Source organism: Xyrauchen texanus, chromosome 11 (assembly GCF_025860055.1).
Source record: "Xyrauchen texanus isolate HMW12.3.18 chromosome 11, RBS_HiC_50CHRs, whole genome shotgun sequence".
In the NCBI taxonomy this organism is placed as follows: domain Eukaryota; kingdom Metazoa; phylum Chordata; class Actinopteri; order Cypriniformes; family Catostomidae; genus Xyrauchen; species Xyrauchen texanus.
In genome coordinates this window covers 21,457,311-21,476,758 of record NC_068286.1, presented here as the reverse complement: position 1 = coordinate 21,476,758, position 19,448 = coordinate 21,457,311, and the positions used below count along the sequence as shown (strand labels likewise).

Sequence of the window (19,448 nt, the reverse complement as noted above, 5' to 3'; positions counted from 1 at the left end):
CGATTTATTACAATATTGGAATAAATGGTGGCATTACCGTCATATCCTTCTTTGGCTTTCCTATACACAGTTTAGGAAGTAGCTCAGCTTCATGTGACAGCATTGGCCTTGACCAAGCTCAGGTGTCTGCTCTAGCTAAAAATATAGAACTTGTTTATTATTTATGTCTTTGCCCTGGATTGCGGATGTGTCGTCAAGCACATTAAAGCAGATTGACATAGAAGGGAGCCTCGTACAAATGAAATATTTTACCTGCAGTTAAGCTTTCAAAGAAGTGTAAATACAGTACATCTCAAGGCCTTTTCACACCAAAGGCTACGCGTTTATGAGAGGCAAATTTAAGACGAATGGCCCTTGCACATAGAAAGCGATGCACATGGCCGCCATTAGTACATTCAGTACAGGAGGCTTTAATCAACAAGACATTTTACCCTGGTACAGTAGGTGGCTCAACCAGAGATTCCATTATTAAATACTATAATACTAACGACCATTAACAATTGCACAGAAATACATGTTTTTTTGGTATACAAATGCATTCTGATACAAAGACATAGGAATGTTATTAATAATTGGTGAAGAAAAAAACTTGTTGTTTATTAATAGAGGTGATACAAAGGAAAATACACCACAATATATGTTATATTAGAGATATAAGAGAACTCACGTAAGATTAAGTGCAAAGAACATTCTACAATATTTAATATATTATGAAAACATTCCATGTAAGATTGGAGAGTTTTTCTTCAGGCACACAGGTAATGCCCCACTTCTAAGATTTAACTATATAGCTGGGCACAGTTTTGTATTAAATATCTCACAAAGGCCCAACATCTACATGCTGAAGAAAATTAAGCATGTTTCAAAGGCTTTGGATGGTAAAGTATATCGAAGCTCAGCCCAAGTGTCTCTGTCTTCAGGAGACAATTTTCTCAGGCAAACTACCCTGTTTGAGTATGAACTGATATTGAGCTTAGTGGAGCTGTATCAGAGGATTATTAAACGAACAACATGCAGACAGAAAGCTCCTTTTCAGTTAAGCACCCAGCAGTCACCTGTGAGATTCTAGGGCCTTGTAACATTTCTCTGGGCCTGGATAAGGGCACTTTGTCTACAAGCTTATCGAAAATAGTTCCAATTGCAATGAAGACAATATCCTTTTATTCCTTAAATACTGTATAAAAATTATTTATCAAGCATATACTGTGATAATAATGACTTCACAATTTAAATAGGAACAACTAAGAACAAAAACGAATCAAGAAACAATCACTAGCATCAATAACTTGCGTTTTCATATTGCAATTCTGTCTGTACCACATGAAAAATGGTCCAAAAACATTTTCTTAAAGAGTATCATATTCTCCTCTTAGTCATGTTTCTTTCATGAATTGATACATCTATACACTTGAGTGGGAGTTGGAACACAAACAAGCTCAAACTGTTTTTGCACTTTGAAGAGAACGTGAGAAAATTGACGCTACAGCTGTGGCAGCATCAAAAAATCTAGATGTAGATGAAATATACTGTGTTCAATAGCACTTCAGCATGTATCTTCCCTAGAAGGAAAGGATAATTGTGAGAAAAAATAAATAAATGTTGCTTAAAAACACTATAGTATTTTTTTTTTACTTGGTCTTGTAAGTTTAACAATGCAATTTGTTTTAGCCTTTTCTGAATAGCAAGAATGTGAAGGAAAATATGCTGCCATAAGCCACCACTCTACCTCAGTTGGATATAAGTAATGCAAAAACTGTGGCATGATTTCCTTTAGCCTTTAACACTACCTTAATTAAATGCAGCAGCTGTCCCAAGAGGTGTTGAGAAATTTGAATAACCAAGCATATGTAAAAGAGCTGATGCAGATATGTTCTCCATTTCTTGGAGTTGCAGTGTACAAACAAATGTTGCAGCCTAAAGTGAAGTGTACCACAGGATGTCTTGTATGATATCTTTCCAATTGTATCTAAAATATTTCCTATACTTATTCCATTGAATTAGTCACTGCTCTAGTCAGAGGCATTTCCAGCATTGAAGGACATCCGGGGCTTAGCCCAGACAATTGTATTTTCACACTAGCAACCACTTCTCATAGTCCAAAGCTGGTGAGAGGGTATTCTTTGAGTTTTGCTCTGGCTGGGGCCTGTTTCTACAGTTCCTAAATCTTCCATTCTATTACTATCCTCGACTAACTCATCCTCTCTCCTCCCCGAATCATCTGTGATGCAAAAGAACAAATACAGCACATAACTTCTTGCAAATCAGCTTCAAACAACTAATTCATCAAGTGCTACATATTTCAAATTGTAGACCAATACCATTGAAGAAAATGTATTGGGAAGAGCAGATCAGTGGGATTGCCCTAAGATCTATCATGATTCTTGAATTTTCATGTACATTACCATAAAGTCATCACAAGAGTTATATTATAGTGAGTAAAGCGAGGTAAAAAATTTTTTTTTATATAAATAATTGATATTTTTTGACATAAATAGTCAAAATGATGTATAAGATCCTACGTTAAAGCAATACATTAATGACTTTATTCTAAGTTCATTGACACACCATGGCATCGAACTGTATATAATTCTCCATGTTCATCTGTCAAAATCCATTCATTAGGAGCATTTGGATAAACGATGTTTCACTTTTAACTTTCTCTAAAGTAAAGTGACTTATTAATTGTTACCAGTTTCCATGCCTGATTCTGGCACAGCTGCTGCTGCTGGCTCCTCAGTCTGTAGCTCATCTTTGCTACTCTCTACAAAACCATTTAATCAAATCAAAGTGTATATGTACTACAAACTAATATCACAAAACAAGTCACATATACATTTTATGTTAATGCTTATTGGTTATCCTTAGAGAAAACAACACATGATAAACAAGAAAAGTACACTCAGAACATGACTCGAACTGACGTCCCCGGCGTGAGAGGCGTATGCACTACAAGGAGTCTATAGGCTACAGCCTTTAGTGTTAGTCGGTAGTGCACCTCTTGAGGTCAGGAGAGTGAGGTTTACACACGGCACAGCTATCTACCTGCTGGCTCTCGTTACAAGTGCAGTGGGATAAAACTAGTGTTCCAGGCTACCCACCGACTTCTTTTGGAAAAATCCCCATAGCCTCATTTGCTTCATTTTTGCTGTCTTTCCTGCTAACTGCTGTTAACTCGACAATAAGTAACGTTAGTTGATGTCAACTCCTCCCCTACCTGCTGCATATTCAACAGAGAGGAAGTACCTCTTCTTACCATAGGCTACCGACAGCAAAGAAACTTATTCTATAGGCTAGATTATTTTTAAGACCTATGTCTATTTTTACAGTCTGTATGCAGTATGTGCAAAGCCAAAGCACAATGAAATAAGGCAATTTATGATTATGGGGGTTTACATAGGCTATTGTCCGGTTTCATATTTGTCAGTCAACATTTCAAAATACATTTGTGGATACACTCAAAACATTCGGGGCTGAAGCCCCGGCAAAATCGGCTGACGCCGCGTCTGGTTCTAGTACACATTATTATGGATGTCCTGATACAATTATTATTATTTTTTCCGCTGATACATTGCTTTGTACAACTCCATATCAACAGATTATTATTATTATTATTATTTTATCAAAATGGTGTTTAAATAAATGAAATTAACTTTTATCCAATGAAGATGCAACTAATAATTGTCAACATAATATTGTGCTCACGCTACAAATTGAATGTGTCTATGTTCGCTGTCATCTGCTACAAACGGAGCGTGCGATGCTCATCAATAAATTATTATTATTACAATTATCATTGACTTTTAGAATTTTAAAAACAACAGTAATATTTCTCAATCGTGCACATTTAACTTTAAAACCCTCAGGGTATTTACTTTGATATTCTCATCTCCCCAGGAAGTCCTGTATATGTCTGTTTGTAGGCAAGATCACAGTAGTTTAATTCGCTTCTTATTCAAATTCTGGTAAAATGCTCCTCTGTTCTAAATGCATATAAGTGAACCAAACAGTTGAGCATCTACATCTGAGATGTTGTTCGTGAGTAGCGCTGAAATATTGCGCACCACCTGAAGGCTGAAAATAGCTGCAAGTGTGTGTGTCAACAGAGCAGTGGCATTCACTAACGCTTAGCGCTGCACATGCATTTTATATATGTACTTATTATACACAGGCTTTTGTGAATCACAGAACTATCGCACGTCTGCATGTGGCTTTGAATAAAATGCATGTGTCATATGAACTAAATTTATGGTGTTTTTATTGTTCTTTTATGTCATCTTTGGAGCTTGACAGTAGGGCTCGTCGGACTGATACCAGATCCGTCTAAAAACGCCAATATCGAAGCCGATACCGATACAGGTATCAGATTGGTGCCATCACTAATGAGTACATTATTATGGTATCAGATCCGATTCTGATATCGGCATTGGGACATCCCCATTATCACTAAGATATCCTGTTGTTTCCAGAGTCAATTTAGCTGTCTGAGTTGACCGTAACCTGGGGCCATTTTCTAAATTGTTTTATTGCTATTTCTGGAAGGCAGGTGCTGTTTAGCAGTAACCATAGAGGCCACCTCAGTCCTCTGATTGTGTGCTTTTTTTCCTCTTCTTTCTCACACCAGTTTATCTGTGGTTATCAGATTCTAAGAGCGGGGAACTGACAGGTGTATCCTCATTCCCTGCTCGCATGCCCTCCCTTGTTGTCCTCTTTTTCAACTTTTATCTATGCATGGGAGCAACAACTGAGGCAGACAGCAGGCATTGTCTGGGTGGCCCAAACCCACTGTCATGGTTTCTTTCTGCTTCATTCTACACTCAAGGGGAATTTGTGTCTACGATTAACAAAAAACACAAAAGTGCCTCCCTGTGAAACCAGCAGGTAATCTCATGAGTTTTTAGAGTGTTTTCTCAGAATGCTTATTTATTAAATTTTTTTATTCACTATGATTCAAAGATAGCAGTATAATGCCAGTTTTGTGATAACCAAGCATATGTAAAGCCCAGTAAGACATCAAAGAGTGGTGCTAACTAATTTAATAGTTGGTTGTCTGAAGCTTTGGAACTATTTATGACCTCCTTTACACAGAAAGAATGCAGGGCTAAGTAATGGTCACATTCCCACTTGGGTCAATCCAGCCTTTGATATTGTGGAAAAAAGAAGAAAGGCTAGAACAACAGAACTAACCTTAATAGAAGCTAACATTTTATGGCTTCTGAAAAAATGTATTCCTGACTTTACAACCAACATTTACTCTATCAACCATCAATTCTACCTGTTTTAAATTGCCAACATTTATTCTGCAAGGATAGAAAGGTTTGTTGCTATTATACTTAAATATGTAATTTCATTAGACTCACAAAAATGGCCATACAGTATATCTGTTTAAGTATATTCTTAATTTGTCAGTCTCATAAATCTGAAAACAATTGGATCAAATCCCAGCTGTGTCTAAACATTTTAAAACAATTGAACATTTTATTCAAACACTTGAGCAATATCTTGCCACATACACAACACTAATTTTATTATCATCAGGCCTGGACAGCTTTATCCCTGCCATTTTAAAAGCTCCTCAGAAGAGATTTGCCAATATTCTTTCTCAAGATGCCAATGTTTCTTGATCTCCTAATGTTAAGGCCAAAATGGAACAAAATTATAACTACATTGTTTCTAATTTTTGGATGCAAAATTCAAATTGGTGTTGATGATTTCTGGTCTACAACAATCTATTCATTTTATCAAAATTTTAGGATGTCATCATATAGTAGATTATGATTGTTCTGCCCATTCTCACTTCAGCACCACAGGTCAACCAAATAGCAATATGTTTAAAGCCTGAGGCATTGGAGAGAATGCTGAGAAGAGATGGACATGTAGTACCAGAGGGATATTGCAAGTCTAAACTTGCCCTGTTTGAACTCAAGCCCTAATGCCTAGCATCCTAATGCATGACCATGCTTCAAAAACTACTCATTGAGCAATAATTATGTGCAATACACAGTTTAATTTTAATTTTAATTTATATTATCCAACATATCCATTTCTGCCATTACTTACATTGCTCTGTACATAATATACAGGTTTTTGTTCTTTATATAACAGATTGTATTAGATTTGCACTACGTGTGTGTATGTGGGTATGTATGAAGGTGAGTGTATGTACGTATATGTATAATTATTTATTTTGTGTTCTTTTTTGTTTTAATTACCTATGTCTTGCTGCTGTTTTTGGTATTGTTTGTATTGTTGTTGACTGGAAGCTCCTGTCACCTAGACAAATTCCTTGTATGCGTAAGCATACTTGGCAATAAAGCTGATTCTGATTCTTCTGAAAATATTCAATTCAAACTGATATTCAAATATGGTTGTTGAGCGGAGGAGGGCGAGACCGGGCTGGAACAACGCACGCCCGGTCCCGAATCAGCCTGATGGGGCACGCGAGGGATAAAGGCGGCCTGTGATGATGGTTTGAGAGAGAGAGAGAGAATGACATGAGCTGCTCTGTGTGTATATATGTTTGTGTGTTTTTCATTCAGTTTATTATTAAAACTGTTATTTATATTGCCAAGCCGGCTCTCGCCTCCTCCTTGCCCATTAACCGCTTTACAATGGTTTACATCTAATATCTGACCTGAGATGCTTGGGTCATTTCCTCTGCATCTATGAATGGCTTTTTGCGTGATCCAAGCTTAGAAATTTACAGTTGAAGTCAGAAGTTTACATACACTTAGGTTGAAGTCATTAAAACGAATACTTGCTTAGCACGCTGTAGTTTTGCAAGTAATTTATGAGATCTACTTTGTGCATGGCATTTCCAACAATTGTTTACAGACAGACTGTTTCACTTTTAATTGACTATGTCAGAAGTTTACATGCACTAAGATAACAATGCCTTTAAGCAGCTTGGAAAATTCCAGAAAATTATGTCAAGCCTTTACGCAATTAGCCAATTAGCTTCTGATAGGCTAATTGGAGTCAATTGGAGGTGTACCTGTGGATGCATTTTAAGGCCTACTTTCAAACTCAGTGCCTCTGTGCATCATGGGAAATCAAAAGAAATCAGCCAAGAGCTCAGAAAAAAATGTGGACCTTCGTCCTTAGAAGCAACTTCCAAATGCCTGAATCTGTACAAGCACCAAGGGACCATGCAACCATCATACTGCTCAGCAAGGAGATGCATTCCTTCTCCTAGAGATGAACAGAGTTTGTGTGTGAAAAGTGCAAATCAATCCTAGAACAACATCAAAGGACCTTGTGAAGATGCTGGAGGAAACCGGTAGACAAGTATCTATATCCACAATAAAATGAGTCCTATATCAACATAACCTGAAAGGCTGCTCAGCAAGGAAGAAGCCACTGCTCCAAAACCACCATGAAAAAGAAAGACTACAGTTTGCAAGTGCACATGGGGACAAAGATCTTACTTTGGAGAAATGTTCTCTGGTCTGATGAAACAAAAATGTAATTGTTTGGCCATAATTTCCATCGTTATATTTGGAGAAAAAAAGGGTGAAGCTTGCAAGCTGAAGAACACCATCACAACCGTGAATCATGGGGGTGGCAGCATCATGTTGTGAAGGTGCTTTGCTGCAGGAGGGACTGGTGCACTTCACAAAATAGATGTCATCATGAGGAAGGAAAATTTTTTTATATTGAAGCAACATCTCAAGACATCAGCCAGGAAGTTAAATGTCAGTCGGAAATTTGTCTTCCAAATGGACAATGACCCTGAGCATAACTCCAAATTTGTGGCAAAATGGCTTAAGGACAATAAAGTCAAGGTATTGGAGTGGCCATCACAAAGCTCTGACCTCAATCCGATTGAAAATCTGTGGGCAGAACTGAAAAAGCATGTACGAGCAAGGCCTACAATCCTGACTCAGTTACACCAGCAAAACATTTGACCCAAGTTAAACAATTTACAGGCAATGCTACCAAATACTAACAAAGTGTATGTAAACTTCTGACCCACTGGGAATGTGATGAAATAAATAATTCTTTCTACTATTATCCTGACATTTCACATTCTTAAAGTAAAGTAGTGATTCTAACTGACCTAAGACAGGGAATATTTTCTACGATTAAATGTCAGGAATTGTGAAAAACTGTGTTGAAATGTATTTGGCAAAGGTGTATGTAAACTTCTGACTTCAACTGTATGTTAGGAGCCTCATGCAATTCTTGGCATTCCACAAGGGAAATATTTGACAACTGGACACTGTCAGGTACTGTACTTGTCCACTGACATCTGTGGAAGCCAGGCACCTGATCCCCAAACTGCAGAGAGATGAAATATGGCATGATAGACCAGCCACATCCCTTTTGACACCAGTTGCCTAATTTGTCTATGGTAGGCAGAGAGAGAGAGAGTTCAGAGAAAGTACTCCTAGGAGGGAAAGGCACCATAGGGTGATCTCAAAGCTCCGATCACAGGGCACAGGAAGAACTTTGCCATCTGTGAGAGATAAGAATAACCCCAGAACCATACATCATATCCTCCAGCATTCTCACAAAATCCCATAAATCTGAGTCATGTAATCCAGAGGAGGAACTAGGCCTATAGAGAAGTTACTCCAGTGTTGAGTGTGGGTGTGGTGGTCACTGGCACCATAGAGTAGTAAATCTTTCGGTGGCTGCTAACATGTCTAACACAAAGATTGACATTGAAGATGAAAAGAAACTGCTAAACCAGAGAAAGTTGTTGAATCCATTTCCATGGCTCTAAGGTTAACAGCTTTTTTCTTTTTCATATTGTTAGATTTACCCAAAACAAAAACGTATTTATGCTTAAGCTTCCTGACTGTTTACTTACAGTTTTGGTCTTCATATTTTCTGATAAATTGGGAAATAAAATCCAAACCAACTGAGCATCATGGTCTACTCCATCTCTAAAGAAGAACTAGGCAAGGGAATGCCCCAAGGTTTCTGACATATCTTGTGATGGCTTTGGGTTACAGCCTGGCATAGAGGGAACTTTGAAAAGAGATCTGTTTGCAGATTTCTTCTCCTTGACACACACAGATCCCTGTCTGCAGTAACTTCCACACTAACACAAGGTCAATGTAGCTGGAGACACAAGTCTCAGAGGAAATGCATTCCACCTTCTAACTAAAGATCATATTACATGCTTACTGTTGCATTGCATATGAGTTATGCCTCTAATATACAATGTAACTCCTTTAATGATACCTAATCTTGTATTGTATAGGCCAATAAATTATTAAAATGCTGACAGCATATGGAAGTTTTAAAAACATAAAATATAACCTGCACCTTCAAAACTCCAAACACTTCTGTTGCTGTTATTATAGCAAATAATCATAAAGACATTATGTTCATTGATATTGAAATAAAACAAACCAAAACGTAGGTTGACTTCTACGTGCACTTTTGCAAGGTCTATTTAAAGCTTTACTCCTCTACAAATGTAATTGACCTGTCTTTGCTTGGGACAATTCTCAGAATATATATATATACGTCAATTTAATGCGTTAATTCAGTGCAATTAATTTGACTAAAATTAACACAATGCCCCCGTACAATAATATGGAAGATTCCTGAGAAATGCAAGCTTGTAGTACCACCTGTTTACTCCAGAGGGCAGTAAGTGAAACTTCAGCTGTGTGGCAATGTACAGTTTATACAGTGAAGAAAAACACCCTACAGCCGCAGAACAACACAGACATGCGTTACATTCTTGCGTTCAAAACATTTGATGGAGAGCAAATCCAAACTAAGGGATCTCAATATGTGTTCTAAATATTAAACTATATTTAACTTGACACAGTGACCTAAAAATGTATGTTTATGATGCAACGCACCCGAGACGTTACAAAAGCATGTCCGACGCAGGTGCAGATTGACGGGTCCTTAAACAAGCCCTCATAATAAATCTCCAACTGATTGACAAATTCACTTGTGAAATGGATTGCTATGAACTGTATGCCAATGATTAACTTATGATCAATAATATGGTAGTAAACAATTCATTGTGTTCTAAAGTCTTATCAATGATTAACTCTTCTGCCACAAGAATGTAATGCATTTTAATTATCTGAATATTTTTTAATTTTATTTATATATATATAAATATATATAAATATAATGATGAAATGATGATACATAGTTATCTTTAAATTAGGGCTGTCAATCGATTAAAATTTTTAATCGAATTAATTACATGGTCTCCCGATTAATTAATCACGATTAATCGCATATACAAATATTTGCTGAGAAAGCCCCTCATATAGCAATAATTCAATATATAATGATTATACATATTTATATCAATATATAATTATACATAGTTATCTTTAAATATTTAAAATTATATATATATATATATATATATATATATATATATATATATATATATATATATATATATATATATAAAAAAATAATCAGATAATTAAAATGCATTACATTCTTGTGGCACAAGAGTTCATCATTGATAAGACAATACAAAAAGCGGCTTTAGAATACAATGTATTGTTTACTACCATATTATTGATCATAAGTCAATCATTGTCATACAGTTCACAGCAATCTATTTCACAAGTGAATTATATATATATATATATATATATATATATATATATATATATATATATATATATATATATATATATATATATATATATAATTTTTATATTTAAAGATAACTATGTATCATTATTTCATCATTATATATTGAATTATATTTCTATGAGGGGCTTTCTCAGCAAATAATTGTATATGCGATTAATCACGATTAATTAATCAGGACACCATGTAATTAATTTGCTTACATTTTTTTATCAATTGACAGCCCTAATATATATATATATAGGGATAAGTAAGTACATGCATAGTTTTATTCATATATAATTATTTGAAAATGTCAACAAATTGGAGACCTAACTATTTTACTAACTTTAATCCAAACTAATGATTATTATTATAAAATGTTTTCAGCTAATCAGAAAGTAGGTCTTGCTTTAAAATATTTGTTTAAATAAATAAACATGATAAAGTAGTATACTATAGATATAATGATGTCCAAATTAAGGTATTATTGGTTTTAATGCCGCAAATTGAATGGGAAATTAACTAAATAATGCCACATGACTTACCCTCTATTAACACCATAATTAATGTTACCTTTTCAAAAACTAGCCACTGTTTGAAATATTAACATATGCTTCACACTGCACATAGACAGTACATCTGTACAACTCTCATATTATGGACAGCATTCTACTAGTATCCATTTCACCAACTCCCTCTTCACACCTCATGCCCTGGAAACTCTGATCTATACATGAACATGTTTTTTAATGTATACTTTTGTAACATATAAGCCATTGTGCCTGTTTATATTTTTGTTTTTCTCCAAGGCCCCAGTTTGCATGTAAACATGTTAGTTGTATAAGTGTGAGTTTAATGGATGTCCAGACAGGATGTCAGATCTGAGAATTCAAATGTCTAACCTGTTTTGCATTCACTGTAGTCTATAAAAATTTTGGGCATAGTAAATGTCTTGTTGCATTAAGCATATATTTCAATACAGAAGTTATATTATATCTGAGGTTTGCAAATTGTACTCTCAAACAATAATAATTTTCTTAGGCCCTTGCTCCTCATTAAAGTCATAAATACATGAATAGTGGCTTCTTTTCAGTCTTTTCTATCACTGAATGGTATTGTCTCTACCATCTTGGCTTGGCCTCTGGTATTGTGTATAATTTCCTGGCTCTCATAGCAGTGACTGCCTCCAGCTGATATGTTTCCAAGAAATGCAGTGCCAGCCCTAGTGCATGCTCCAGTTCCTGTGCAGTTAATGTGCCATCAATTAAACTACTAATAGGAAATATCAGCTCTTGTTTCAATTTACAATCAACAAATTCTAACCAATCAAACTGATTTATGCTGATTATATGAATCACGACATTGACAATAATTTGAAAAATAAGTGAAATAAAATCCAAGACAACAAAACTACAGCCTCATTTGAAATTACTGGGAAGCACTCAGAAATTCAAACCGCATCAGTCAGAAAAAATCTTGATCCTCACTCCAAGCACTTCAGCCAAGTGCTTTTATTTGCTGACCACCAAAGCTCTACCAACTTGTCCAGACTCATCCAAGTACAAATGATTCTTTGTTTAATTATTGTTTTCTTTGTCTCTCTCTCTCTCTCTCTCTCTCTCTCTCTGTGTGTGTGTGTGTGTGTGTGAGAGCTTCTGTTGTAGGAACAGTTGTCATGCTGAGGCAACATATCCAAACCTCACACAGTTACTTACACAAATGATCACCTAGGCTCTAATGAGTGTCTACTGTAGCAATACAAAAGGAGTTTAAATAAATTCTTAATTTTTACTCCATGCATATTCAAATTTATAGACTATCTAAAATTTGAAGGATTCACAGTGCCTTCACTTTGTTCGTTTAGATACATTCAGACAGATGTGTTGTTCTTTTCTCTTGCTGGACTGCCCTTAACCATCTTCTTTGCCAAAACTTAATTACAAAGAGAGATTTCAAAGGATAAATGTTGCAGTAACATTGCCATTAGGGTTACTTATAAACATTTATTGGAAACCTTCCCTAAAGCATATTCATACCTGCATTTGTTTTTACCAGATCAATAATTTAATAATTTTGTTTTCTGAATATGTTTCATAAATTTATATTAGGGCTCAAGCTTAGCTCTTTGAGTCATGTAATCCAGAAACTCAGAACATGTTAGGCATTTTGACCAGATAGCATAATTAAGAAGAATTGCATCTGTTCAATTTTGACCATACATACATAAGTTTGAGTCCTGTCTTCAGGTTGCACAAATAAAGATTGTAAAATGTATATCTATACATTTTAAATCTAAACTTTACATAGACACTCTCCTAATTAACAATTAAAAATCCCCTTCAGTAAAATATACTTAAATTATCAACTGAAAGCTTTGGAATCCCAACACCAGCTTAAGTGACACATGACACTTTCAGTTAATGAGAGAGACAAGGAAGAGAAAAATATCAGACATTCTTACCATTGTCTTCCACTGTGAAGTAGAATATGTCACTTGTGGCATTGAACCCATCAAGAAGCACATAGCAAATCTTCATATCATCAATATCAGCTAATGATAGGGAGGAAAGATGATAAATTGGAGAATAATTATTTGAGATAACAAGACAGATATATACTGTATACATTAGTCAATACTGCACACAATTAGAAAATAAATGTGCTGTTTTGTTAATATGTTTGGACCACAAAAATAAGTATGAGCATAGCTTACCCTGTGAGAAGGACTTGATGCTGTCATTGCCCAAAGCAATATTCATGATAAAGCCATGAAGAGGGCTTTCAGCCACAAAATACTTAAGCACTTTGTTTGGGCTGTCTCTGTCCTCAGCCTTTAGAGCTTTACTAGTAATCAGAAATCCTAGGTGCCCTGTTTGAAGCACCCTGAGGGTGGGTGCTGCTTTGTTTACAACAATTTGAGGCACCCCATTGTCCACAGTGTTGATGTGAATTGTCATCATCTGGGGTTTGCGAGTTTCAAAGACAGTATCAGGGAAAACGTAAAAGTCTGTATGAGTTCCATCTGTAACTGTGAAGGAGAAGCTGTCTTCATTTGTCTCTGTACTATCATGTCTGTAGGTAATGAGGTTCTCATTTAGGTCCTGCTTGGTAAATGTTGTAATGACTTGAGTTCCATTAAACAGAAGCTGACCATGAACTGGCACTTGAGTTACTACAAACCGCAGCAGGTTGTCTGGTGTGTCACGGTCCTCTACTGTCAGTTCAAAGGGTGTGATAAGCTTAGTTTCTCCCTCCACCACCACAAGCTTGTTGATCGTCAGGACTGGCTTCTTGTTATCTACATCAGTAATGGATACACGGAAGGTGCGGAACACAGGGTTGTAGCCATCTGTCACCTCAAACTCAAAGCTGTCCATCTTCACTTCATCATCAGATGTGTGAATGTAATAGATCTTGTTGCCAGCTAGCTGCAGCTGAGTGAAGATAGAGATGGGTACACCTGGGAGATCAGTACTTTCTAGGTGACCCCTGCTAGGGGCACGAGTGATGCTGAAACTTAGATATTCATCTGGACTGTTGATATCAGATGTGCTGAGAAGATCTGTAGTCAAGGTGACCTTACCTCCCTCTTTGAGGGTCACACCCTTGTTTATGACATCAGGGAAGACCATATCAATGCTTCCAATATTAATGTAGAAATAGCGATCAATGAGAGGATTGATTCCATCAGTTACGTCAAACTTTAGCAGGTCACGGACACCCTCCTGGCCTGTGTGAACATACTGAATCAACTGTTTGTCAAGTTCATCTTGAGTGAAATTCATTCCAACACTAATGTTGCCTATGACGACTCCATGTTTGGTAATTCGCTGGAGGTATCCTTGGCCAGGGCCATAGCGGACAATGTAAATTAGCTCTTTGTCCTCAGAATCCAAATCGGTGGCCTTCAGGATTCTATTGCTAATAACTTTGGTTTCTCCAATCAATACTTCCAGTCCATCATTGATGGACATTCTTGGGGTTTCATCATCAACAGGAATGACCATTATGAGGATCTTCTCCTCAACAGTGTGCTTCCCATCAGTGAGTCTAATTTTAAAACTGTCTTCCTTGGTTTCAGAGTCATCATGCTCATAAACAATATTAGAGGACTCCTTAATAAGCTCTAAGGAAAACTTCACCACTGAATTTGCCCCAGTGCTCAACTGCTGAACTATGTTTCCATGTTTGGGGTTTTTAATTATTTCAAAAACTAATTCATCACCTGGGATGTCTGCATCAGCTGCATTCAAAATAGGAGTGTCAATAACCAAGCTCATCCCCTCCATGACGACAAACTCATGGATAAAGATCTCTGGCTTTTCATCATTGGTCGGAATGATTACAATGGGAAAAAAGTGCCTCTCTGAAAAGTTAATGCCATCAGAGCAGCGGAAAGTGAATCTGTCCTCCACTGGCTCCACACCTTTGTGAATACTTTGGACATAATAGATGTGGTTAAGACCAACATCTTTAATAGTGAAAGCAGTAATGGCAGTGCCTGCTCTGGATTTTTCAGACCCTGGAAATGGGGAGATGTTCTCCACATAGCCAGATGTGGACTGAACAATAATAGTGCATAAGATATCATCATTATCAGTATCAATATCCTCTGTTTGAATGTGCTCAAATGTTATGACATTTTTTTCACCCTCTACTACTACAAACTGGCCAACAACACTAATAACAGGTGGAACACTGTCTACAGGAAGGATGGTAACATAGACACGGACCCCTTGGACTTTGTTTCCACCAACAACCCATTCATCAGACATGTCCGATATGGTGAGGTTGAAGGAGTCATGCTCTTTGATAGGGCCAATTTCACCACTAGTGTGAACATAGACAACCACGCCATTGATAATATCTTGCTGGGTGAAGCGCTCAGCAGGGGCTCCCCTCACCATTATTTCTCCTAGTCTAGGAGGCTCCTCAACTATGAAAGTCAGTATGAGGTCATCTGTGTCTTCATCACGACCCTGGATGACATTTCTGGTGATTTCTGTTGCACCATTCTCAAGTACATCAATAGAGGCACCTAACAAACCTGCTGGTAACATAATAGTAGGGGTTTCATCATCAACAGGCTTGATGCTAACCTTGACAACAATGGGCACATCATGGAAGCCATCGCTAATGTCCAGCTTAATGACATCATGAAGAGATTCTTCACCACTATGGATGTAGGTCAGCCGACTGTTTTCAATGTCCTCCAGCACAAATGTGTCCCCATTAGACATGTCAATTCCTAGATATTGCAGCTGCCCAAATCTGGGAATCTGTGTCACGGTGAATTTAATATTCTCATCCTCAGTGTCCTGGTCAGAGGCATCAAGTTCATTTTTGGTTATTATGAAGGTGTTATGCTCCAAAACGGTGAAACCTGTGTTGGTAATTACTGGGGGTTTGTTGTCAACAGGCTGTAAAAATATTGTAAAAAGTCCATCAACTGAATTACTAGCAGTGTCCTCTACAGTGAATGTAAACTGAACTACTTTTGGAGTAATACCAAGCTCTTGGTCTGGGGGTTTATATGCTATTTTATGGTGGTTGACTTGTGCTTGCGTGAACTCACTAATGATAATGTCAGGGGTGTCAGTCAGTACAATGGCACCAAGCGGAACAGGATTGTTTTCATCTGTGTCTGTAGGAGGCTTAATGATGGTGTACTTAAGGTCCCTGTCATCACAGTCTAGATCTGTGTAACGTATAAACTTCTTCTTAAAAAATGTCAGCTCATATTCTTTGACTGTCATGTGTAGTGTGGTTCCAGGGTAAAGCTCTGGAGGTATGTCATCCACTGGATGGATTTTAATGGTGAACGAGTTCTCTCCTGATTGATTTGGTGGGTCATTGTCATCCTGGACTCTAAAGACAAACTGGTCGATCACAGTGGTGATACTGTGAGGTCCTTTGTGACGATAGAACAGCTTCCCATCCAAAATATCTTGCTGAAACCATTCTGTCACCACCTGTTCAAACATCTCATCTGTTGCACTAAACTTCCATACAGATGGGTTTGGAGGAGGCTCCACCTGCTTGAGGAGCAGCTCACCAATTGTTGAGTATGGTTTTTCTAATATAAATTTAATGCTTGAATCCTCTGAGTCAATGTCAGTGGCACTCAGTATAAAGGGGGAGATCTGCATTACTTCATTCTTAAAAATCCCAATACCAGTGTTTGCATTTATAATGGGAGGTTCATCATCCATTGGAGCAATTGTGATGGGGAATAAAAACTCTACATCGTTACTGCCATCAGTCATTCTGAATATAATGTTATCACTGTATGTATCACTTCCATCATGCTGGTAGACAACAATGCCAGCATCCAGATCAGCTCGTGTGAAAAACTTTCTTTGAGACCCTAACACAGTCAGCTCTCCATGTTTCAATCCATCAACTACAGTAATCTTCACATCATCAAGATTGTCCTCATCGCTAATCTCTAAATTTTGTGAGCTGGATAGCGGTCTTAATTGACCTTCAAAAAGCAGCTGTCCTGTATTTTTGGTCACCACTGGAGCTAAAGTGTTCATTGGCTTCACAACAATCATGAAAGCAAAAGGATCAGAAACTGCTCCATCAGTGTCGACAATTTCAAATTCGATCTGGAAAATTCTTTCTACGTCCGAATCCTCAGATGGAGGCTTGTAAGCGATTTTCAGGTCTTTCATGTCTTTCTGATAAAAAGAGGTGATTGGCTGGTTTTGATCATCTGTGCTGATTATATAGCCCTGCTGATACCCCAGGGGAGATGTTATGTTAAAAATTAATTCATCAGAATTTGATTCAACATCCTCAGCTGCCAGCATATCTGACGTAATGGCTGTCATTACAAATTGGTCAATCTCCATCATCATCATAGATATAAAACTAGGCTTTGGTTGTGTATTTTCAGTACCCTCTTTTATTCTAACCATAATTTGGAAATGTTCCTGCTGAATAGTATTACCATCATTATCTTGTACTTCCACTAGCATTGGAATGTAGTCTCTGTTAGGAGAGTTGGTAGTGGCAGTGTGTTGATACTGAATTCCCTTCCTGAGAAAATCATTGCAATTTATCATCTGGCCATTAACTGTGTTATCTGTAAGAGTGCCATACCTGGGAAATTTTCCTGCACCAACCAAGGTAGTCACTTTGCATTTAGTGACACCATCTTCATAAGCAAACTCCAAGTTTTTTTTGTCAATTGGGTTGCTTATCCCATTGAGCTTGTCCACAACCAGAGGCATGTTACGAGTGAGAATCTCCAGTTGCTGAAATACCACTTCTACTTCAAGAAGGAAAGGAACCACCACAGTGTCTGTGTGGGAGTCATACCTCAAGTGTAGTTTTATGTGGTCCTTGCTAGGGCTTCGTGAACCAAAGTGAGTGTATTTCACCTCTTCTGCTCCAAAAGCACACGGGAATTTCTTGGGAGTTAGCATTCCAGGTCTCTGGGCGAGTGGGTCATTGTCCAGGACTGTAATGTGACATCGGTCTCCTGCATGCACTTCTGTCACAAGGTCATTTATGGGGTCCAGATACACAGAGCGTCCAAAGGGAACTCTAATCCCATTGTTAGCTACCAAGATTGTTTCAGCAGTAGGTCCAGATTGTAGTCTGTGGTGAAAAGCTGCATTGGAAGGATCTGCATTCACTATAGAGAGATAATATCCTAATGAATACAATATAAAGAGGCACTTCATATGTGCTTCTGCAGCATGCAGCATTCCTATTTGCAGACAACCAGCCATATCTACAGCTAGTTGCACTGCACTTTTAAATGGAGCTTGCAAAAGCAGATGCACTGCAATGTCCAAGTTAAACTTAGGAGAGTCCTCTTGATTTCTCAAGGCTTTGTTCTATGCTCCCTTCTCTCTCTCTGTCCCCCCACACACAGCACAAGTGCAGCCAACCTATTGAAACACTGCAGGTAATACTTAACAAGGGAGATAGTGACACTGCAAAGCTCCACCCTCAGTCCAACCTCTCCCACAGCTAATTTAAGGCAGAGTCCCCCACCCCTACCCCTAAAGCAATACATTCACTATAGCCTCTTTAACCACTGAATGTAGGGGCTTAGAGGATAAACGTAATTTGGACCAGAGTAAGGAAATCTCTGCCCCTTATCTTTTCTAGAGATCCAAAATTGTAAGAAAGATAAAAAAAAAGAAAAAGAAAAGGAAAAACACCTTCACTGAGAAAACTGAGAAAGCCACAGTTCTTTTGTCATACCGTATTCTAAAGTTCTACATGCTATTGATTTGTGATTTGTGGAGCTTTATTTTCATGCTTTAAGAATAAAGGCCAGGGCATCAAAACTTCCACTGTCATGAATAAGTTATTTCATGAGCATTTCTTTGTTCAAAATGACAAAGTGACAAAAATGACTTTTTTCATAAAAATATTAACTTGTTTTGAACTTTGTCAAAAGACAAAATAACAGCAGACATCGCTGATTAGAGTAGAGACAGCGCATTCTGTTGGAGTGGCAAAAACAAAATGCCCCTTAAATATCATTTCAGGGCATTTTAGGGGCTGTCATCTGGAGATTGAAATTAATAATGTTTCCCATCTTATTCACCTGTCTGATTTCTACAAAGTTTAGAAATTTTGTAGCCATTTCTAAAGTATTTCTAAATTGTTACATTTTCCAATGTGTTCCAGAGTTCCAATGACATGTGATGTAATTAATTGATTTTTGTATTATTATTTTACAGTCAATAAACTCATGCTCTGTTTGCATTAAATTATGTGTTTATTGAGTTACTATACTCGTTCATGTGCTTGTAACTTGGGGGTCACCTTATGGGACTGCTGAAAGGTCAAGCCCCAAAATTTTTGTCCAGTTGGTTTAACAGAGGGCACCCAATGACCCTGTATTAAATGAA

The 19,448-nt window shown here is 37.3% G+C and overlaps 1 protein-coding gene across 3 annotated transcripts in view; it reads right to left on the bottom strand.

The window, feature by feature from the left end:
- LOC127651284 (FRAS1-related extracellular matrix protein 2-like) overlaps positions 1-18,311 on the bottom strand; it is a 48,191-nt gene extending 29,880 nt beyond the window's left edge. For all 3 annotated transcript variants that reach the window (XM_052137045.1, XM_052137046.1, XM_052137044.1), the window contains exons 1-2: positions 13,283-18,311; positions 13,031-13,120 (exon numbers count right to left, since the gene is read on the bottom strand). In XM_052137045.1, coding sequence (XP_051993005.1) covers positions 13,031-13,120; positions 13,283-18,311 — 5,119 coding nt within the window. The remainder of the gene's footprint in view (positions 1-13,030; positions 13,121-13,282) is intronic.
- Between the last annotated feature and the right edge of the window lie 1,137 nt (positions 18,312-19,448).